This window comes from Saccostrea echinata, unplaced genomic scaffold, assembly GCF_033153115.1.
Source record: "Saccostrea echinata isolate AGI-Se365-2 ecotype Australia unplaced genomic scaffold, CSIRO_AGI_Sech_v1 ptg000010l, whole genome shotgun sequence".
In the NCBI taxonomy this organism is placed as follows: domain Eukaryota; kingdom Metazoa; phylum Mollusca; class Bivalvia; order Ostreida; family Ostreidae; genus Saccostrea; species Saccostrea echinata.
In genome coordinates, this window is record NW_026889759.1 from 3,049,544 (window position 1) to 3,074,315 (window position 24,772).

At 33.1% G+C, this 24,772-nt stretch overlaps 1 protein-coding gene across 7 annotated transcripts; it reads right to left on the reverse strand.

Moving 5' to 3' along the window:
• Nucleotides 1-4,609: 4,609 nt before the first annotated feature.
• Nucleotides 4,610-19,560, reverse strand: LOC133184155 (cytosolic carboxypeptidase-like protein 5). 7 transcript variants are annotated; one of them, XM_061319046.1, is made up of 18 exons: nt 19,448-19,560; nt 18,859-18,975; nt 17,836-17,932; nt 17,251-17,422; nt 16,639-16,805; nt 15,947-16,127; nt 14,585-15,655; nt 14,289-14,458; nt 13,838-13,973; nt 13,351-13,532; nt 12,775-13,073; nt 11,735-11,949; nt 11,162-11,496; nt 10,778-10,986; nt 8,230-8,302; nt 7,545-7,563; nt 6,324-6,417; nt 4,611-5,468 (listed from the first exon to the last, which is right to left on the reverse strand). In XM_061319046.1, exons 2-17 carry the CDS (start codon nt 18,956-18,958, stop codon nt 6,334-6,336), a joined length of 3,510 nt encoding a protein of 1,169 aa, XP_061175030.1. In that variant the 5' UTR covers nt 18,959-18,975; nt 19,448-19,560; the 3' UTR covers nt 4,611-5,468; nt 6,324-6,333. The 7 variants fall into 7 exon arrangements, with proteins under 7 accessions (XP_061175031.1, XP_061175035.1, XP_061175030.1 ...); XM_061319047.1 differs by lacking the exon at nt 7,545-7,563 and having other exon boundaries at nt 4,610-5,468; nt 10,895-10,986; XM_061319044.1 differs by lacking the exon at nt 7,545-7,563 and having other exon boundaries at nt 4,612-5,468.
• Nucleotides 19,561-24,772: the final 5,212 nt, after the last annotated feature.

Genomic DNA, 24,772 nt, shown 5'->3' on the forward strand with positions numbered 1-24,772 from the left:
TTCTCTGCCTAAAGGCCATTGCACAGAGTCACCTGGCAAGTATTATGGGGTACTTTTTAGCTCCCCTCAACGAAGTTGGGGGAGCTTATGTAATACCGTCGGCGTCCCAGGTTAAAGTTTTTGGAGCAGATTTCTTTTCAAGTACATGTACTTCTATGCCCTATATTAATTAGAGATGCATGAATGATGCTTCTAGTATGTTTCATTATAAGAGTCAAGGTTTAATGCTGCAATATCACTTGAAAAATGACCAGGTTAATGTGTTTGGAGCAGATCTCATTTCCAAATAACTGTAAGCCTTATATTGACCAAACTTGCATGGATGATACATGCACACTACCACGCTTGCTTCGGATGCTGGATCTGACCTACATTTTCCCGATGAATGACCAGGTTCAAGTTTTTGGAGCAGGTCTCATTTCCAAGTAACTATAAGCCCTATATTGACCAATCTTGCATGGATGATACATCTAAGGATGCACACTACTGGACTTGCTTCAGATGCTGGATCTGACCTACATTTTCCGGATGAGTAATCAGGTTAAAGTTTTTGGATCAGATCTCATTTCCAAGTAACTACATGTATAAGCCCTATATTGACCAAACTTGCATGGATGATACATCTAAGGATGCACAAATGCACACTACTTGACTTGCTTCGGATGCTGGATCTGACCTACATTTTCCAGTTGAGTGACCAGGGTAAATTGACAGAGACACAGATTTGAAGTTAATATTTTCTGTATAATATCATGACTTGTATGTTGCTATAGCATTTCACAGGAAATATAATAAAAAACTTGTTTTATTAGGAAATTATTGAAACTATTAATTTTGGGACGTGTTTGATCGACACATCCTTGCACTTTCACAAAGTAAACTTTATCCTTAATACTTAAGAAAAGTAGGAATTTTGTTGTGTATTAATGAAAAAATTAAATATATAATCCAGAAAATTCAGAGTAGAAATGTGAGAAAGCAAATTCAACTTGCCAGTATTGTCAGTCCATGCTCAGTGATGTGTGCAGAGTTTAACAAATTGAACATACCTGGTGGAACGTAAACTGTTTTGTAAATGGCACGAGCTCTGTTATTGTTGATGTTTACGTTTCACCGGATGTGTACTTTTATGTTAAACTATGATCCCTGTTGTGGCCCCACCCTAGGCCCTGGGACATGATTTCAAGAAACTTTAATCTACACTATACGAGGAATTTTCTTACGTACCCACAATATTTTTAGCTCACCTCAACGAAGTTGGGGGAGCTTATGTAATACCCTCGGCATCGGCGTCCCAGGTTAAGGTTTTTGGAGCAGTTTTCTTTTCAAGTACTTCCTATATTAGTCAGAGATGCATGGAGGATGCTTCTAGTGTATTTCATTGTACCAGTCAAGGTCAAGTCAAGGTTTCAGATGCTGCAATTTCAGCTAAAGAATGACCAGGTTAATGTTTTTGGAGCAGGTTCAAGTTTTTGGAGTAGGTCTCATTTCCATGTAACTATGAGCCCTATATTGACCAAACTTGCATGGATGATACATCTAAGGATGCACACTACTGGACTTGCTTCGGATGCTGAATCTGACCTATATTTTCCGGATGAGTGAGCAGGTTAAAGTTTTTGGAGCAGATGTCATTTCCAAGTATCTATAAACCTTATACTGACCAAACTTGCATGGATGATACATCTAAGGATGCACACTACTGGACTTGCTTCAGATACTGGATCTGACCTATAGTTTCCGGATGAGTAACCAGCTTAAAGTTTTTGGAGCAGATCTAATTTCCAAGTAACTATAAGGCCTATCTGAACCAAACTTGCATGGATGATGCATCAAGGGACGAACAATCTCAAACTTGCTTCAGATGCTGGATTTGTCTTACATTTTCTGGATGAGTAACTAGTTTTAAGTTTTCAGATAAGTCTATTCCCAAGTAACTGCGAGCCCTATCAGACCAAATTTGCATAAATGTTGCATCTAGGGATGGACACTACTAGATTATTAGTTTAGTGTTGGACTTCGCTTTACTTAAAGACAACATTCGTTGAGGCGAGCTCTGCAACTCTGATTACCTATGTTTATTCTTAGTTACCATCCCTAGAAAAAGGGCATGTCTTTTCATTTCAACAAAACTGGTTAAAATGGTTCATCAGAAGGTGAAAATGTGAAAAAAATTAAGACAACACCACGGACAGACATCAGATGCCCTTTGATTATAAAAGCTCATAAGCCTTTGGCTCAGGTGAGCTAAAAATGTTCAGACCATTAACATAGGATGATTGACAACAGGCTTTCTGCAAACCTCATCTTTCATTAAAATACAATATTGCCTCACTGAAGAATTGTGTATTTATTTGTCTGATATGTCAGATCAAAACATTTGGATATACTTTATCACATTTGGATTCGGAAGAATAATTCACAGCAAAATTTGCATAAATGCCAAATAACACATAATAATGACTGTTCCTTCTAGGATTTGTTCAATATACACCTGCACTACTCTAGAGCACTGTTAATATTAGACCTGCTAGATTAATAAAAATCAGACTAAGCCATAGGATATACATCCAGGAAACCTGATTACATCTTTTAAGTTACACTAGTAAATAATAATTAAAAAAAAAGGGTCATGATACATTATTTGATCACCATCATGGACCCTTAAACAAAGAAATGAAAAACAACTACACTTCTATAAAAAATGAAAAATAGACAAGGAGAACAATATTACAACATAGAAGATTTAAAACAAATAAAACTTTTTATGGATATGATTTTCTGTATCACAGATCTTTTAAAAATACTCAGTACATGAACTGTACAATAAATATTAATATTAAATAAACAGTTGTATTCAATATGTTTTTAAGCATATGATATTAAAATCAGAAAAGTAGCTACATGTAGCAAACAGTTTTTTATTTCTATCTTAAAGCAGTTTTAATGTAAAAAAGAATAAGTTATAGTACTAGTAAAACTGAGTTCATTAATTAAAAAAGATTGAATTTTTTTCCTGTACATGTAGCACTGTCAGTCAATATATATAGGGGTTATACATTGACTTAATGCTGTATGGATTATACATTAATTTAATGCCATTTGGATTATAAATACATTAACTTACTGCCATTTTATGAACTACAGTCACAAAAAGTTAAAAATGAATTAAAGTTAAGAAAAAAAAAACCCACCCTGATTAGACATTACAGTATGCAACAAAGCCAGACACATGTTCATGGTATTTGTATACCGGTATATGTTTATACACACTCACAGAAATCTCTATACACTGAATTTTCTATCTATATTACTAACAACTGGCAACTTAAGAGTTTCTTGGGACTAGATATGAATACATTAATATATGGCAGCAACAGAAAATACAGCAAAAAACTTGACAAATGGAATAAAATCATCAAATTTACTGTTCACATTTCTGCATTTTGTCAGCTAATCCAACAAAACGAAATGGAATTTACTATCATTAATGAATAAATCATTTTGTTTAGACAAGCAAAGAAGCAAAATTTTTATGCTTTTCATTTTTTTTCCATAAGTTTAATGAATAATAAATAAAAAATACTTAGAATTTAGTGCTAAATGTTTTTAAAAGAAATTAATTAAATTAGTTAAAGCATTCCCTCATAAGTAAATGAAATTCAACATCTTTGAAACCACATTAAAATTAATGCAAAGAATTTTCATGAAATAACAATGAACAAGCTTTTACAGACCATCAGGTTTGAGGTCATTTTCAAAAGAAATATAAGTTGTTAACCTTCATTTGGCATTTCAATACAATGCTTTTGAAAACAATATCACAGAATTCAGAAAAAAAAAACTGAAAAAGAAATTTTACTATGATAAAAATTTTAAAGGTAATTAGCTAGATCATCTCAGTGACTCTAAATGACCTTAAAATATCAGAAATAGATTACAGTAAAACTCAGTTATGAAGAAGTCACTGGGACCTCGAATTCTGCTTCCTTAATATAACTGAGATTCTTTATATCTGTTTAAGAAACAAATAGATAACTCCTCTTGGGATTTGTAAAAAGTTCCTTATAAACAAAATTTCTTTATAAGCAAAATCTTTATAACTGAGTTTTACTTTACCTGTCAGTGATACATGTATAAATTTTTTTTTATTTGGGGAGTGGGGAGCTTTGGGAGTTTAAAATATTGAACTTAAAAAAAAAAGAGAAAAGTTTTGTTTGAAATATAGCAGTCATATACAGTCAACAGTTTGAAAGCAGCTAGAAAGAAATACATGTACATGTATGTTGATCATCACTTGTTCGAAGTTGCGCACTGAGTATTGGAATTTACTTTTGATACTATCATTAATGAATAAATCATTTTGTTTATACAGGCAAAGAAGCAAAATTTTGATGCTTTTCATTTTCATTTTTTCCATAATTAAAATGAATAATAAATAAAAAAAATACTTAGAAGTTAGCCTTTTTTTTTTTTAAAGAAATTAATTTCAGTTAAAGCATTCCCTCATTTAAAATAAATGAAATTTAACATCTTTGAAACACACATTACAATTAATGCAAGGAATATTCATGAAGTCACAATGAACAAGTTGTTAAAGACTATCAGGTTTAAAGTCATTTTCAAATGAGAAATAAATTGTACAAAAAATAAGTTGTTAACCTTCATTTGGCATCTTAATTCAATGCTTTCAAAACAATATCACAGAATTCAGATAAAAACTGAAAAAGAAATTTTACTGTTAAAATGATAAAAATTAAAAAAGGTAATAAGCTAGATTATCTCAGTGACTCTAATGACCTTAAAATATCAGAAATAGATTACAGTAAAACTCAGATATGAAGAAGTCACTGGGACCTCGAATTCTGCTTCCTTAATATAACTGAGATTCTTTATATCTGTTTAAGAAACAAATAGATAAGTCCTCTTGGGGATTTGTAAAAAGTTCCTTATAAACAAAATTTCTTTATAAGCAAAATCTTTAAAACTGAGTTTTACTGTACCTAGGTGACTCAGGTGACCTAAAAGTATCAGCAAAACTTGATGTTTAATAACATATTTTGGTGTCAGAGTGACATATTAATTTTTTTTTTATTTGGGAAGTGGTGAGATTGGGAAGTTTAAAATACTAAACTTAAAAACCAGAAAATTTTTGTTTGAAATAAAGCAGTCATATACAGTCAACAGTTTGAAAGCAGCTAGAAAGAAATACATGTACATGTATGTTGATCATCACTTGTTCGAAGTTGCGCATTGAGTATTCACAGTATTCTTGCATCATTTCTCCGAAACTTGTATCAATTAACTCCAATCCCCTTTTTTAAAAGTCAGAAATGGCCTTTTCTTCTCTGGTCTCAGTCATCAATCCAGAAGACTGTGAGTTTACTTGGGGAGAACCTATGGTCACGTTGAGACTTGGAGGAGGTGGTCTTTCTTTTGATATCCAGGTACATCACTGTAGAGGAATCCTGAAATATTATCAAATATGTGTTAAGTATCGTAGAAATTAAAACCGACAAATCTTCACTATTAATTGCCAATAAAGCTTTAGTATAATTCAAAATCTATTCTTCTTTAGGCCTGATAAACAAAAATCGATTAACTTGGAACATGTAAGTTTGTTTCATGTAATGCTATGAAAAAGATAATTTCTTTCACTTGAGTACTTAATTACACAAATAATGCAAGTGAGCTGAGAAAAGTAAATACTTATTTCACTCCAAAGAAACCCCAAGCAAGTAATTGGCACAACTATTATGAATTTATAATGAAATTGTGCATATTTTTTTCTCAGTTTTATAGGATTGATTAATATCATTACATACATGTATTTAAGGCTGAGCATGAATGAATTAAATTTGGCAAGAAACAAATAAAGTCTGAAAGTTGATTATTTCAAAAAAAAAAAAATAAAATAAAAAAAAATAATAATAATAAAATAAAATTAAAAATAAGAAATTTTTGCTTATCTTTAGACTTGAACATTACATTATCTCCTCAAAGCCTCATTGGTTTAATAAATGAAATATAGTCGAGATTATTTGTCAAACTTTAATTGGAAATCAAGGGTTTGGATCAGAATTGCTTATTTTCAAGATAAAAACTAATTAAGCCACCCTGCAAATATTTTTTCTTAATCTTGATTACAAAGCTGAGATGAAATGACAGGATAAACACAGCAAGAGCTGTTGGCTTACTCAGATTATACATGAATAGATTCCATTTGATTATGGTTGATGTAATATTTTCAATACATATGATAATATCCCTTTAGATGTTACAACTGAACTTAACATAAGTTAATTAGTACTGATTCTACTTACTGGCGCGGAGTTAAGCTGTTTTCTGATTGGAGTCGATAACTGTCTGAGGGGGAGACGAGTGTCTGGGTAGTCGTAAAAACTGGGGTTGCTGAGTCTGAAACATTCAATCACCATACTGTATACAGCTATCACACAGAAATGTATGCTTAAACTGGCAAAAGTCAAATAAAAAAAAATGATAATATGATTTCAAGTACAGGTATTAATTTTTACACATATTTCAATATCTTGAGCCTTTTTCACAATTATTTCACAACCACTGAAAAAGATTATGTCAAACTTTATGAGCATGTTTTTTTTCATTAGTTAATTGTCATTTGAATTTTATAGAAAACATCTTTCTTAATATACATGTATTTATGTTACTCCACAAATTTAATTAGGCAATTTCAGTTTTTTTTCCTCTCTGCAAATTGAATTAACTTGCAAGCAAATGATATAAATAGTAAGCAAAATACATGCTACAAATTCACTCATAATGTAGTGTAAAAAAACTGAGGCATTACAAATCTTAAAGATATACAGTATATGTATTTCTGATTTCCCATATTTTGTGACTGGATAAGACTTTTATGCAAAAATTGTGCATTTTCTATCCCTAAGCCTTGGACAAGGAGATAGAAAACACATAAGTTGGATAAAAATCATGTCCCATCAAAAACAATGGGATATATTTCTTTTATCAAATGTTTTTACCTCATTTTATTGGCTTTTATACACCCTTTTGGTTTTTGTTGGGTTTTTTTATGCCACAAAATTTATTCTATAGATATTCTGATATCCATAAGATAAAGAGGTATATAAACATGTGATAAACACACAAACTTGGTAGTTAAGATTAATAGGGTAAAAATTTAATGAACTATTTTGCAAAGGATAAATAATTAGTATTTATTTCTAATTAAATCAAAAATATTTTTTCAGACAATTGTTAATGCAGAACAATGAAACCAACAAATCCTGTTGAACAAAAGACAAACTTATAACAACAATCGGATCTCCCATCTCTGTCCCATGTGAACGTAACTTTTAACATTGAAGAAAGGCTTCTTATTTTGAGAATACACCTTATCTGACGTGAACTACATCAAAACCATATGATACTGGCTTATATTATGAATTGCATATGTTAAGAGTATACGTGTAAAATATTTCTGCAAGTTAAAAGCAACATTACTTAAGCCCACCATCATATGAGCAATAGGCATTAGCTTTACCTACCCCACTTATTGCAAGAACCCTACAGTTTATAACAGAACATCAGTCATGAAGAATAGACACCTTATATGAAAAACTTTAAAATTGAACTCAAAATCGAAACATATCAATTAAGCAAGTGCAAGGATGAGATATGAATAAAGTGTGGAGCGTCTAATTACTATAGTTTGTATTTCAAAGGTATGTATATAAAAAAGATGACTGTTAAATTATATGTCAATATCAAACAAATTAATGTATATGTCTTTCATCAAACTCGATGCATGTGAAGGATAACGGAAATGCAAGGTTTACTGATTAAAATGTTAATAAAAGATTAAGAGCATTTAACCATACAATTTTTTTCTCTCTCTTAAACAGGGGTTTATAATCACTTTATGGATGTGCTCGATTTTTTCCACAAAACAATGATAATTCTCAGACTTTTTTGATTATCAGAAGTATTTCAAATTAGTAATTTTAGCATTAGACCTATAATATATGAAAATTACACTAATAAAAGAAATGGAATATTTCTTAAATCCAATATGATAGTGCACTTTTTGGGGGTTGCAAGAAAGTCTATGCAGTTTTAGCTTGATGAGACTGCTTGTGCTTAATTAATATGGCATGATGTGAAATAAATCCGTATAATATCTCATCCTTGTGTCTGCACGGCTGTTAGCATTGTGACACTACTTGCCGTTACCTTGGCGACAGTCCGAGAGAACTGCCCTCTATACCATGTTTTCCACCACCCGTAGAACTTGTGCCAAAATTAACTGTGACAACACAAAAACACATGTTACTACGGTAACACAAGTGAAAACTACAAGATTGATTTTCACTCTTTGTCGAATACTTGACAATGTTTTACTTTTTCACAAGGTTTCTGTTTTTAAGACAGGAATTAAACAAAAATTTCTGAGAATTTTACATCATCTACAAGTATATTTTGTACTTTACAGTTTGCGCAAAAAGATGAGACATATTTTATACACAGCAAGACCATACAAGCAGCAAAACAGTTATTGTGGGTGATGGAAGTCTTCAATCTTTCTTTGTTGTTTTTTTTTTATTTCAGAGAAAAGTAAAATCAAACAGCCAATTTAAATTACAGTCAAATCTGGCTTTGTGAGTTTCTATTTAGAGTGGCTTCCTGTCACAATTGAAGAATCCCTCATGATAAAATGCTTTATAAGTTACCTGCATTAATTAAATACTTGTCCAACATGATCAGGCACAGTAATTTTACTTCCCATTATAATTTTAAAATCTGCATTAAATGACTCTCTGTGCATTATTTTTATATTCTTCTTTGTCAGTTTATGCACATGCAATGTATTTTTGTACATGTAGTTAACTCTGCTTGTGATTCCAGATTAAATGTTGCACTTCCACTATTATTTGCCTTTGGTAGAATTTAGTAGAAAGTATACATTTCCTTTAATCTCTATCAGACAAAATTTAATTAAGGTTTAATAGGGGGGATGTATGAATATAAAATACATGTACTTTAAAACACACCAGTCCATAAAAAGTTATTAAGAGCTCAAAAAAAAAAAATCAAGTTGGTGTTAACTACTTATGTAATGAGTACATGTCCCACAAAAAGTATTGATTATTTTGTAACCATTTCTCAGAAATATGCAAGAATTCACAGACAAACTGAATCTGAAGCAGGAAATGATATATTCTTAGGCCACAAAACAATTCACAGCATCTGAGATAAATGAATTACTGCCAGCATTATTAATTTGTCAAACAACTTGCCTGAAGTTACACTTAAGACCACTGTAATATAAAATAAAGATTATTTAGAACAAAAGAAATTTTGTAACTAAAGTGGTCATAAGAATACAGGTCTAATATTAGACATACTGTATAAGAGTGTACTCTGTACCCTTACCACAACCCCCCAAAAAAAAAATTCACTGATTAAAGGTATAAGGGAAGACAAATTCCATATGGTACAACAGAATGGAATTTCCTTATCTTACAATAAGTGATGCTATTTTATGCCACAATTTCTCCTTTCCCCAAGATATCACAAAAGCATTCACTATACTTTTCAAATGAATAAATCAGCCTTTGTACATATCCTTCAATTTTAAATGAACTTTAAATTCACACTGTAATGAAAATTAATTCATTCTGTGTAAGGATTCCAATTGGAAGTAGAATGTTTCATCAACATTATTGCCTTTATGCAACAAACATGGTTGGTTTGAAAAAGGATCAAATCTAATGGGGGGGGGGGGGGGGTTATTCACTAACAACACTAATTGATATGTATGGGTGTGTAGAATGTAGAAAATTCATTCTCTGGAATATCATTCATAGTCTACAAAATGTAGGACTTGTAAAATTGCAGATGCTTCAGATGATATAAATTCATCTATCGTACACCCAAACATCAGAGTGGTTCTTACAGTATACTAACTAGCACAGCCTAACTACCTTTCTTGCCAACCAAAAAAACAGAAAAACAAGAGAATGGATACTCTTCTGTTAAAACTTGGGCATTAATTTGTACTCTGCATCTATACATCTCTGCATTTATACTGAAACTATTCACACACAAGAAGCTGCACCTACTTTGACTATATACAGGAATTCTAAATTTTACCACTGCCTTTTACCTTACTACAGGTAGAGCATTTTTTTTAAACTGGTGGCAGTTTTGAACAACCTAAAACTACTGTTAGAATGTTTTTAAAGACCTACATTTATTCATATATCATAAGCCTGATTTTCTGTTAGATATACATGTATTTTGGAAATTAACCTTTGACCCTGTGCGATATATATTGAGCTGTTTTTCACCACTGGACAGAAGTACTGCAAGTAATGGTAGAAAGTATAATTAGCTGTGACAGCAAAAACAGAACATGCAATCATGAGTGATTTTTATCATGCAGAACACCACATCCATCAACCGGTGAGAAAAATCACAATAGTCAATTCTTGTGGACAGGGAAAAAAAAAAACAGAGGTGGATCTAGAATGTGAGAGGAAAAATTATGCACTCACATGAAATTGTTGAGCTTCATATACATGTACATGGGGTATTAGAAAAAAAATTTAGGAGTCTGAAAACAACTGCATAATACAGTTATTGTGAAGAAAGCCATTAAATACAACACTGTGACATTATTCCTAGATCCACCCTCTGAAAAACTGAAATCATTATTAATTGGTGAGACTGAGTGATGGAGGAGGGTGTTTGGTGCCCTGGCCCTCAGAAGCTGAGTTACCTTGCCCCGTCTCATCTGAAGACGGAGATTGGTTAACTTTTCGCAGGGATTTACGCCTTCTACGTCTATTCTTAGCACGCTCTGTCTCACTACTTGTGTCCCCTGTCTTTGGCTGACCTTTATTGGAGGCACTTCCTAATTTCGGGCTCTGGTTCACCATTCTTCTCTTCATATACATATATCTCCTCCGACGTTTAGCACTTTCACTACTAATGTAAAAATAACATTCAAAAATTAAATGGTAATTCTCTAAAGGATTGAGACTTGATTTCTTTAAAACAGCGTTTTCTTTTCAGTTAATTCAGAATAAAACTCATGGAGTAAAAAAAAATTGAAAATCATTAACATTTTAGTAAATGTACATTTTCAATAAAAACTAATTACTTTGGATTGTCCAGTCCATTCATTTCTGCGGGAGGGGTGGGGATGGCAGGAGGGTGGTTACTACCTGGAGTGGTGGGTGGAAGATCCCCTGGGGTAACACTGGTAAGACTGGTCCCATGAGAACCAAGTGGGGAGTCATTGTTCAAAGAGATGATCTCAGCACTAGCTTTTCTGACAGGATATGGCTGGGGGGTTCTCTGGGTGTATCTACCACTGCGATTTGGCACTCGAGGAGGAGATAACTCTTGAACTGTTGGGGAACTCAGCTGCATGAACTGCTGACCTGTGGGTAAGGGTATTCGACTAGGGGGCCCAGGTTTCTTTGCGATGGCAAGCTGAAAATAAAAATAAGATAAATACATAACATTGCACAGATCTACTTAAGTATATCCTTTTGGCATAATGATATTTCTGAAACGATATACAGAAACTATCTAAGCACAGTCAAACTTCCTTAAATGTATCTCAAACTTGATGGGACAGAGAAGAAAACTTCAAGATATCCGAGAGAGGTTAAAATTTATAAAGAAAAAGTTGAAGTTCAACTGTATGTAAGTATAATAAATGACTTACAAGATTGACATGTTTCAGTGGGTTTAGGGTTTCTTCATCCAATGTCTTTGTGGCATTGTCAGCTGAGTACTGTCTCTGTGTATGAACGTCGGCAGTGGTCATTGCCAAGGTAACTGGCTGGTTACTTGTGGATCGAGACGTCTGTATTGGCATGTAATTTGTTGGTGTTGGCCTTTTCCTCTGTTGAGGCTGAGTATTAAGATTTGGTCTAGCTGCTGTAAATCAAAATAGAATTGAATGTCAGTGCAGGACCTCCTTAAAAAATTCCTGCAGTAATTGTTAGAGATAACACAGATATGGCCATTTAAACACAATTATCATCTGCACAATTCCACTGCTGTATGTAGAGATGAGTTAAACTAGTTTTTTATTTTGAATACATACCAAGTAAGCTATAAATGTGGAAACTTTAACACAAAAAATGTACATGTAACAAATCTTATAGCGGTTATTCCTGTTTGTAATTATGGTTTTCTGACATATATACTTATCCTGCCTCTGATAAAAATCTTGAAATTTCACTGGTCGAGAAAAATACTGTATTAAACCATATTATGCTGCCTACCTACATTATATTGTTAATAAGCCGCGTCCACGTGACCTAAACACCACACATCATTTCAATTTGCCCCCCTCCACGTGCCATACTGTCCAGATCATATTCAATATGTTGTTTTCATTTAAACACGCAAGAAGCCTAATAACTGAAGTCACTTAAGCATCAAATGATGTCACAATTGTTACGGAACGGTTTGCTTATAATGAACTTTATTAAAACATCTTCGACAGGATAAATTTGTTATGTAGACACTTAGAGGGATAATACGGAAATATATGGGGTCCTTGAAAAAATACATATTGGGCAAGGCTTACACCTAACCCAATATGCATTTTTTCAAGGACCCCATATAATTCTGTATTACCCCTCTAAGTGTCTACAGAACTAACAATGTTCATAATGAAGAAACTGATATGCTATGGAATATTTTAGGCAAAAGTTCTTTCTTCAATGTTAAATACAAAAAAATTTCCAAACATACCTTCCCTGACAGGTCCCAGCTCTCTCTTTGGGGGGTTGTTAGCGGAGGAGTCTCTCTTGTTAAACCTGGAAGCTGATCCCCCGTTACTGGTACTGTTGTTAAATCTGGAGGTGGGCCCAGTATTAGTGGAACCACTGTTGAATCTGGAGGTGGGTCCATTATTATTGGAACCACTGTTAAATCTGGAGCCAGGTCCATTATTACTTATGCTACTGGTATCATTTGAGTTGTTCCGAGAAAATGGTAATCGATTGTTTTGGTTAAAGTTTGATTTATTACTGTTGTTACTGCTAACACTACTGCAAATAAAATTTTAACAAAAGGAATAGTAAGTAATCACATAAAATTTGAAAAAAAAAAGCTTGCAAAATCAACATTTACAGCTTTTACCATCATCTTGATGAAAATTTTTACAAAGGATTAGAAAATAGACGCCCTGTTTTTCAATAAACACTGTGCACAAACACATATTAAAGTAAGGCAGCCTTCTTGAACAAGGATATCAATGAAACTAATTTGCTTGCTTTGACCAATAATGCCATTGTAGGTCTATGAAATACAGTAACTTATAATTACTTGTTTCTGAGATAAGTCTTTGAGGGATTTCGGGGGATCCTGGGTCCACCCCTCATGCTCCTGATGTAACGTCTAACACTCTCCTTGACCCCATTTAGATGGTTGTGTTCGGACATACCAATCCGAGACCAGGGGTTACTCTCGTTCCAATCTATTGCAGCAATGGCAAGGGCTCTACCAACCTTCAAGTAAAAAAATTTCTTCTTTAGTCAGTTAAATAAGTGATAAATGTATTGTTGCCTGGTCATCTTTCAATAAACTATTACATGTTTATCATTCTAGTAAACACCAAACTAAACTACAAGTAGTTACAATGTTCATTTTTTTTAAAGAATGTGCTGTTTTAAATACACTAGTAAATAGTAAAGGGATAAGAAATACATACAGACTGTATCATAAAAATTCAAATAATGTATTTTCTATGTCTTGCTGCATTGCATTGTACAAAGAAATGGACTTGAAATATTAAACATCAATTAAAACTTACTTCTTCGTAGTGAGCTTGTGTGTATTTAGGTGGGAAGCCAGCAACTGGGGGAGGTGTGGCCTTGCCATCATCACCCTGAGCTGGGGGTACAGGATTGACCATTCTCCCCGTGTTGTAGTTACATTCTAAGGTGTAGCTATAATAAAAGTACAGTGCAGTACATTAACAGATCCCCCAAGTTTATGTGAATGAGTAAGAACATTTCACTGACAGAGACACTGATACAAAACTTTTATAAAGCAAACATCTATACTCTATTTCCCTTTCTACTGGGTTTTCTTTTTTTTTCTTAAGGGAGGGGGAGGGGGGTCAAGAAATACCATTGATACTGTCCATTTATTTTGTATATTAGTTCAAAGGTTTTGTTTAAAATTAACATATTTAAATTTCCAACTAGCAATGGGCATCATTTATATTCAGACAAACTGCTTTGGTTAGAATTGTGATCTACCTGTGGATGATTCCTAATGCTTTGTGTATGGCCACTCGGCCACTGCCTTCTTTGGACATTCCATCTCGCTTATCCTTGGCATACATGTTTCTCTCAGAGAAATTACACCCAGTGAAATCAAAATGTGCAGTATTCATAGAGATCAGCTTTGGAAAGAGCATATTATCTACCTGTATCAAAAAAAAATATTACAAAATAGAAATTTTGAAGAACATAATTCTATAATCTATGTCAGATTGCCTTAAATTGAAGATACCTGGTACTTTAAAATACATTCAATTGAAGATGTTGCTCACCTGAGTATCTTCATCTTCAAAATAATTTCCATATATAAAGCATCCTCTTTTAGAGGCATGCCCATGTAGATCAACATAGAATGCTATGCCGCTGTCTGAGGGAGGTATCTGATGTAGGGAAGGGTCAGAAAGATGAGGGGCATTGTTGCCAAAGGAAGGCACAAAGTCACCTTCATCTTCTGAGCCCTCATTACCCAGGTGTTCATTGTTATACAGATCCTCAATGTCTGAGTCATTAAGTCCCACACTCACTGACGTCATCATACTTAGTCCCGTCATTTTACCACGACAATCGTCCGACATGTTCAGTTCTGAGAGACGCAGACGGAGTTCACTGTCTACTGTCTTCCTCTCATTTTTCAGAGTCACATTACTCAGAACACTGCTACAGGAAGAGGACATGTGAATACTGTCATTGCCCATCAGTTTACGAGATTCACTTAATGTTGTGTCCATTCTGTCCAAATCCCCGAGATTTAATGGCTCAATTTTCAACCTCCCAGAAGGAGGCATTAGTCCCCCATCATGAGAACTGGTCTGACTGACCCAAGAGTTTTCCTTTGGGGGTAATGAATATGGATCCCCATGACCATTGTGAACACCCCTGTCTCTCCCAGCAGAATAAGCACCGTTGACAGCTGACTTGCTGTGGTTGTTGAGGTCCCCCGCATCATGATGCACCACCTCTTTTCGAGCAGTCGGGGCATCTGGACTAGAGGTCAGAATGTGACCTGGGAAGTTAATACGGATATTCACATTGTCATTCTCTCGCACTACCCTGTTTTTCACATGGTGATAGACTAACATACTTTTAGCACCGTATATGGATGGATGAAGGTCTATACTGGGATCTAAGTACAACCTATTCAGATTCACTCCTCTCTGATCTGTTCTATAGTGTCCCCTTTGAACACCATCTGGGTTCAGTATAGGGATAAATTTGAATATATATTGTCTTCTTAAAGCTTTGGCACGTGGATCATTTTCTTTTAAGATGAATTCTAAGAATCCGTTAAAAACAAAACTGGCTGGAGTTTCCCCAGGGTGAACTCGGCTACTTAGGAAGAACACCTGAAAAGTTGAAGTATATTAATTAGAACATTGTTTATAGAGAAAAGTAATTTTTTTTTAAATTCAAACAAAATGCATTAAGATTCTTAAATTTATGCCTTAGAACTTGTTTTTTTAAAGCTAGGTTAGTTCTGTTATTTTTAAAAGAAGTTGGTCATTGTCCAATAACCTATATAACTGCTTGTCACATAGTGTGGTCAGCTTAAGGAATTATTCTATAACAATCTGATTTAATGATAAATCATGCTTTCTTTATTTTACTGTTCTACAGAAAAAGTACTGTATGCTTACCCTTTTTCCCCGAAACTTTTTGCACCTGGGAACATCTTTCTCTGGAAACAGATTGTGATCAAAGCGAGGCTCTGTTTCTGAACTGATTCCATGACAAGAACTAACGGTCACCAGATCAATGCGTAACTTGTCTATTGAGTGACACAGCAATTCTCGGTGGTAGTAAATGCTGTCCTTTGGACTATAACAGATAAAAGCATATTCATTAAAAACACATTGTAAAGTACACTAAAAACACGCTTATAACAAAGTGCAGGGGACAGATGAGTTTGCTTCATTATAAACATATTTTGTTATATCTGTTAAGTTCACAATATATTTTAAAGCCACAGGGAATAAAAATCACTTCACTGTAAGCATCAATTCTTTATAAGTGTGTTCGCTATAAGTGTGTTTTACTGTATTTGGGTTAACAGGCTATTAGCATATTAACCTTGCCATTTATGGAAGTCAAAAAAAGTTATCGAGAAGAAAACTAAGTACTGCTTAATTTGGATCATAGTCAAATGTTTTGCATATTTAGCATAACTGTTTACCAGGATGATACGCAAATAAATTGTCTTCTGCTTTATAAATGAATATTTGAAAACATCTCTGAATAGTTACCAATGTACACATAAGTAAATTGAATTTAAGAATAAATATATTCAATAAAATTGACACATTTTCAATGATAATTCTACTATATTTACCTGGAAGTATTAAGTTCCTTGCAGAGAGAAAATCTTTTGTCATATTCATTGAGTCTCTCTTGCTGTTCCATATAGGACCATGGGTAACAAAAGGCAAAGTATGTTATGGCTGCCTTTACATCCAGAAAACGATAGGTAAAGGTCAAGATAAACTGACCATCTGCATTCTAAATAAAGTATGATAGTTTGTATAAATATCTACATGGTTCTTACCAGGTTTGACCTGATTAAAGTGAAACCTCGTTAATCAGGACGCCAATACTAAGTCCGGACAATTTTGGGGGGGAACAAAATTAAACTTTATGACTACCAATTATAAAAGATCCATCTCAGTAATCCAAACACTTCATTAATCCAGACAATTTACTTGGGAACAGAAGTGTCCAGATTAACCAGGCTCTACTGTATATTCTAAAGGCTTATCTGTGCTTTTGGAATTCAAGATCACAGTAAAAATGATTCATGATGAACAATCATTTCGTAAAAAAATAGATTCCTTAAGTTACACACTAGCTAACATTCAATATAACAAACATCATATGAGAGCCTGTTTCTCCTATTATATACATACAAGATTACTGCAGTTAGCCATTAACATTCAATGTAACAAACCTCATACGAGGGTCTGTCTCTTATCCTCTCCCATCTTGGCTTCCCTGGAACAGTTCTTGTAAATGGACAATGGCCCTGACTGAACAATTTTCCTTGTCGATTGAGATTCATGATGTTTATTTTGATTAAGCGGTTTGGAGACCAACCTCTAATGCCAAAATAAAACCAGGACCTGGCAAAAATAAATTATCATTTGTTTTCATGACTTATCATTTGGTTGATACATGTCAAATGTATTATTTTGAAATGTCAGGAATGCTAGTGTTCGCAGACATTGAGAAATGAATTAAGATTCCTATATCTTTATTGTCAACTTAGCAACAAAAAATAGTTGCTTAGAAATAATAAATACATGTACAACACTTTGACACTCCTGCCATGTCTGAGATAATAAGGTTCAACTGTATTCCTTATGGAATCCCTGGTAAGCAAGTTTTACTGTGTTCAGGAAAGGAGAAAATGTATGGCTACATGGAATTGAACTCGTGACCCCTGTATCACTAGTCAGGTGCTCTAACCACTGAGCTACCCAGGCTGACATCCACAGCCCAAACCATTACAACTGTATCACACTCATTTACTCACCTGTTTCCATTCTCAAACTCTGTGCCGTGACAGTCTGGGTGTGTCCACACATTAAACTCATAATCTGGCTTTGGCTCCCCATAATACTTCACATTATCTAGATAGTAAATACATTAAAATGTTTTTAAATTGAAAATGAAATGAAATTCTTTATTGTCAATAGCTGCTTATGTACATATTTAACTGGTTTTTTCATAGTCTATGCAAATGTCACAGGCTTGTTGGTTTTTGTTGGTAGATTTTAATCAATAATCTTATGAATAAATATGTGGAGTCTTCACATTTTCTACTTTTACAAGTTATTTTAAGGGAATCACTGAATGATTTGTTTTAATTTAGGATTACATCATTCTGCAAAAAGCATTTAATTACAAGTTATATTTTTCAATTTCAAAGTGAAAGTATATTGAACTAGTTCAGTGATTCAAAGGTAGTGTGTGTATTTCATGATGTAATAAATGTATCTTGGTGCATGGTAAATCAGTGCTGGGTCTGGAAAAATGCATAGTTTTACCAGATTCTGAGAACTTGGGTCCTATTAGTTAGAATAATCTAACTGTCACAGTGTCTCGGGACAAGCCCTCACCACAGTTAGAATACGTCCCATATACTTGCAATGTAGCAAATCGGAGCGGATCCGCTCTGAAATGATTTTGAAGAATACAAAAGGAGTTGCACTGAAAATAACTACCAAATTCAAATCATAACAAACCTTTCTGAGATTGTGTATGCCTTTTAACTTAAAAAATAATCCATATAAATACGAAAATTCAACTCATTTTCTCAACGTTTTTTCCTCGCTTCAAATTTACACACCATGTTGACATTCGGAACTCTCTGGATTGTTCATAGAAAATGCACAGAGTTCGAGTTTATTGCCCATGTTTATTTTGCTACATTGCCAATACATGGAACGAATTCTCTTGTTAAACCAGGTCCGTAGGACAATATCATTTTAACTATAGAACGTTCTATCTAGGATCCTACACTCTCTCATAAACTTATTGAGTTCTGTCAGTATACCTTCTTCCTCTTCATCTTTAGATACTTTTTCAACTCGAGCTAAGTTACCAGAGTCAAATTTGGAGGTAAACAAAAGTCCCCCAACTCTGAACTCACTCATTATCTTTCTTTATGTACCTGTATATTCAAAACAAGAAAACATGATAGAACCTTAATAAAGCAAACAAAATATATTGGATCATTCAACCTGAAATTTTAGTTTGACATGTCTAGTTTGGCTTAACATGAAATCAAAGATCAAGAAAGTTTTCATAGAGGTCTATCAGATTTTGAAATAGCTGTTTGATCTATGAAGTAAATGACATTTTTGTATATGTTGGCTGGTTAGTACATTTATACTACTTTGGCAGTAAATATACAAGATAATCATGTTATCGGTGAATATTTTGATGCAATTTCTTAACTTTTAATTACACAGCTGATATGCACTCTTCAATGTTCAACGCGTGGTTTATAACCTTGTGCTTTGAAATCTCTCGATAAAGAAAGCATAAAATGATAATTTATTTAACGTTAGGAAATACGCAAATTTCCAAATCATTGAACTTAAACAACGACGACCTTGTTCAGAAATGAAACATACACCTACTGATGCACTTCAGTTAACATCCTTTGTCCACACGTGCATATCCTGTGGATTATAGATGGACAAAGCCAGCTCTGATTCAGTTTCAGACATGTTGTAAACTAGGTGGTTGCTGACCACGTGACCGATTTACTGTTATTTGATTGGCATCAAACCGTTAGGTCACATGACAAAAAGATGTCGGATCTGTCAACAAAACGTACTGTAACTGTACTGGTAAACTAGTATATTGATATGCCTGAATTTACTTCAAAGAGCTTTATTTCAAGGCGAGGATTATAGATCTGGTTGCGTTGACAATTCGTTCCTTCGATGTTCGCGCTATAGCCTTATCAGGGACATATATACGTATATTTATATATTTTAATAGTATATATAGGTCCCTGGCCTTATGCACCGAAAAAAATCTGTTCACAATATAGGATATCTTATCAATTTTCAATTAAAAAAAAGAAGAAAATCAATCAATCAATTGAAAAAGTGTAAAGGAAAAACATTAGTTTAGTATGTTAATTATTTAGTAGGAATTCATTTTCAAAGAAACTGGGGGGATAAGCCGAGCCATATGCCTACATAACGATCGATAAAAATCAATAAATTCATTTTACAAAATTTTCACTTTTTGTTGAATTAATGTAATGCTTATTACCATTTTCATATAAATTTGACAAAACCTGAATACTGTAACAGCGAAAATGATTCTGATTAACACAACAAAATGGCATCACGCTCAATTTTCACAGAAACTGACATAAATTGGATGATATAACTACATTTTTTAAATAGAGTGGGTCATCGTACCATTTTTTTGAGAACGATTAATGAAAGGCAATGGAAAGATGTTGCTTTTTACACTTGCAAAAATTTGGTATGAAGACCCACTCTACATAAAAAATTAAGTTAACTTACTTAAATTTTCACCGTGGTCTTAAAAAATTCTAAGTCCAAAAACGCTTGCTAAATATAGAGAACTGTATGCTATTTAAATGGACATGTTAGTGTGACTCCGTGGTCTAGTGGTTAGCGAGGAGCTCTTTAAAGGGACGTTTATTGAGGAAAGTGTTCGAGTCATGCTCTGATTTTTTTTTTTTTTTTTTTTTTTTTTTGATTTCTTTGGTTTTAATTTTGTTTTACTTTATAAAAAATGTCTATAGGAATAACATATTTTTCACTGGAAATAAAATATATACATGTAGTAATGAACTTATTTACAGTAAATTATTTAAAATGCCGGATAAAAATTATAATAGATATTTGAATACTTTTATTCCCGTTTTATTTATTTTAAATAAAAGCGCTTCTAGATCACCATTATCATTATATACGATGTTAACATTTTTATAATATCTCCACAATAAGTGTAAACACTCAATATGCAGATTAATTAATAGAAGTCCTTACCCATGTTAGACATTTGTGACAGTAAATGAAAGTCAACTGTTTAGCTTGTTTAGAATATAAATATCATTTTGAAAACTACAGTAAACATTAAAATGCTTAAGTAAATTCGAACAATTGAGAGATTTTTTCCAATAAATGTTCTTGCATAGCCGAAAAATGGGCATGGGCACATGACTCGTCTTATCCCCCCAGATTCTTTATCCCAGACTGCTTCTTTTTTTCTATTCTTTAAATTCTTTTAAAAAAAAGAATAATTTGTAATATTATTAGTAATTTACCTCCTTGAAAATATCTTGGGGTGAGGTTGAGGTATTGCTCATATGAATATACTTAGTCACTCCACACCCAATGCCAACTAGAAATCTAGCTTTAGGGGAATTTTAAGCCAGGTGAGAGATTACATATAACAGGAAAGGAGAAAATGTATGGCTGGACCGGGAATCGAACAAGGGAACCCTGCATCACTAGTCAGGTGCTCTACCCACTGAGCTATCCAGACTGATATCCACAGCTCAAACAATTACACTCCACCCTCCTTAAATTGTCTCGTCCTTGAAATCCAGGGGTGGTCAATGGCACCAAATTTTGTAACAGGAAAGGAGAAAATGTATGGCTGGACCAGGAATCAAACCCGGGGACCCCTGCATCACTAGTCAGGTGCTCTACCCACTGAGCTATTCAGGGCGATATCCACGGCCCAAACCATGTTTTTCCCTGGGCACTTTATGGGTGAAGTTGAGCCAGAATGAGCCAAGGGGAGGTAACTACAGAGCTGTGGTAAATATGTTCCAAAGATTTTTTTTACCTTGACCATAGTTTTGTCAGTGCAAATTATATGCAGACACTCTAAGGGTGAAGTTTGGACTAAATTCGGCCAAGGACTTCCTCACAGTGTCAGAGGTCCTGAGTCCACTCATGGCTGTGGGATTCCTGATAAACTTCATTTTTTTAAGGGCTAACTGCAGCAACATACATGTATTTCTGGGAAATTACAAATCCTGATTGGTTTTCTTATCTTAAGACCAATTACATTAAGCCTTTTGGTGACAAACAACTTGTAACATGAGCATTGAGGTGTCCATTGCTACCTTTCTGTTTACATTTTATGTCAACTTTCTAAGTCCCAATTTGACTGGTGCTTCTCAATGAGAGAAGCAAAAAAAATAATGATGTTTGTCAGGGGTTCTATAAACACAAGTGTACTCAGAACCCTTGATGTTGTAAGGATGGGACAAGAGGAAACACTTTATATTCTGGACAAGTGATATCAGAAAGTAGAAAAAGACTAATCGCTATAAGGTTACAGCTTATGCTTTTCCAGTATTTATTTCAAAATAAATCATACATGAATATGCTGATAAACTAATTTTATTCACAGCACTGTATTCTATAAGATATAGGATACATAACATATGAATACATTTTACATTAAATGCCCAGAGTAAGAATATTAAACAAAAAATAAACAAATATTGCCAAATACAAAATACCCACTGCTATGAAAAAGATGCAAAATGGACGGAAATGATCCAAAAAGAGAAAATTATGCAAAATAGCCTCTCCAAAGTAGTTTAAAAAGACTTGCTACTTATACAATTTTTTTATGAACACAACTACATGTACTAGCACCTACCTAAATAATGAAGTTATTTGTTCTTCATAAACTGTATCAAAATTCAAAACACATTTCTGAAGTGATGATTTTGCACATGAACAAAATGCCTACTATGGAAACATCATTGTTTGTGAGGGACCAATGTTCATGGATTTTATGGGTCACCCCTACCCATAATTTACATCCCCATAAACTATTATTCAGTCAACGTTTTGATTCATTGTATCTTCTGTATAAAGGAGTTACCATGGAATTTCATTCCCAAGAATCGGTGAAATTTTGCTTGCCCACAACATTAGGCCCCATGAATTATAATGGTTCCATAGTAATTACCATTATTTATTCTCACTTCTATGCATCTCATAACATATCCTGAAAATGCATAAAAAGTAAAAAAAAAATTATCCTGAACTTTTTGCTAACTTTTATTCACTAAATATATATGCTAAATATTTCTTAAAGATTCTTGTCCGAATTTCACTTAATTGTAGATCTGAAGCAGCCTCTCATTTATAATATTTACAAAACAACAAGGATAAACTAAATGGTCATGATAAGAACTTCCAAAATTGTTTTCAACAAAGACTTTTTATAGCATAAATGGAATGTCACAAACAATTCACCTGAGTCAAATAAAAAAAAAAAAATCACAAATCAAAAATGAATACAGTATCAACAAAAACAATTTCTGAAAGGCAGAGTTCAACAGAAAAATAAAAACCACACATACATATAGTCTATATATTTCTTAACATATACTTGTAAATATTCATTAATTTCCTTATATAGTATCTATATTAATAACATAGAAGAAAAAAAAAAGGAAAAGATATTTATACATCATAACATGTATATTAAAAGACATACTAATAGCACATGAACACAATAGATGGTTTATGCTGCATCACCTTGCTTACATGAGCTAACATCTTTAAAATGATCCAAAAGAAACTGAACTTTCAGTTATTGCTTACATATTTAATTGACAATGAGTTGCATTACATATTTGTAAAAACTGGTACATGCAGTCAAACTCTGTTATCGCGAACTCTCTGAAGAGACTGAGAAAAAAGTTTGAAATATAAGATTCAAGATAACAAGGTTAAAATGCATAAAGAAAGAGTTGTTGAGACTTCCAAGTGACTTCAACATTCCATGTTCTAGATAATGAAGTTTAACTGTACTTGACATAGAAAACAAACCCAACTAAAATGTAAATTCAATGTAAAGTACTTCAAAGGATCTCAGAATTATTCAAAATCCATTCAATCATGTGTTAGTGACAATAAAATGAAAATTTAAAAATTATCAGTATTAAAATGATAAAGTAAATAATGTTTTACATTCGTTTAGTAATTAAAGTTTACACAAAATGTAAAACTGAAGTCAAACTTTTTTCAGAGCTTAAAAATTATGTATTTGAAAATCAATACATTGTATATATTTGAATTATATATAGATGTATCTTTATATTATTATTCATTTTAATAACACTAACCTTTGAAATTCAGACTCTTTTGAAATAAATCCCAAGGTCATTTTCTTATGGACACTCATCAGTGCACAGGAACATATCAAAAAGTCGGAAGTATGGAACCAGTACACTATACAACAATAAAAGATTGTCCTCTGTACAAACACAGAAAAAAGATGCCACAATAACTTTTCTTGGAAACAAATAAATACTAATTTTTTAGGTTATTTAGGAAAATAAATTCTGAACAGATTGAAAAAGATATATCTACATACATTTATACATTAGCATGTAAATGGGGAACATTTGTGTATATGGAATAATACTGAAAGACATGTACATGTTTAAGGAAATATGTTGGTTTGGAACATCCAAGTTCATTCGCTCATGAACATTCAATCTAAACTACATTTCCTACATACAGATATGCCTACATATTACTTGAATTAATATAAGTCTGACAATATAATAACTCCTTATTTTAAACAAACTACATGTATTTCAATACAATTTACATAAAAGGTAAATATACCATGCTAAATTACTTTATACATGTACCTATCTTAAAATGGGACATGCTTGTCATTCAATAATGTGGAAAGGGGGAGGCAAGTGAACCAAAAAAAAGCGAGAAAGCTTTCCTCCAGAAAAATATGTTGTGAAAAAATAAATCTTTACACCCACAAATAAATGTACCTATATGTATTACAGTAGATGTGCATGACACAAGCAATACTGTCTATTACAATACAAACAAACAACTTACATAACATATATTCATGTATACATAAAGTGTATACATATACTGTCAATTACAAAACATGTATAAGCAAACAGC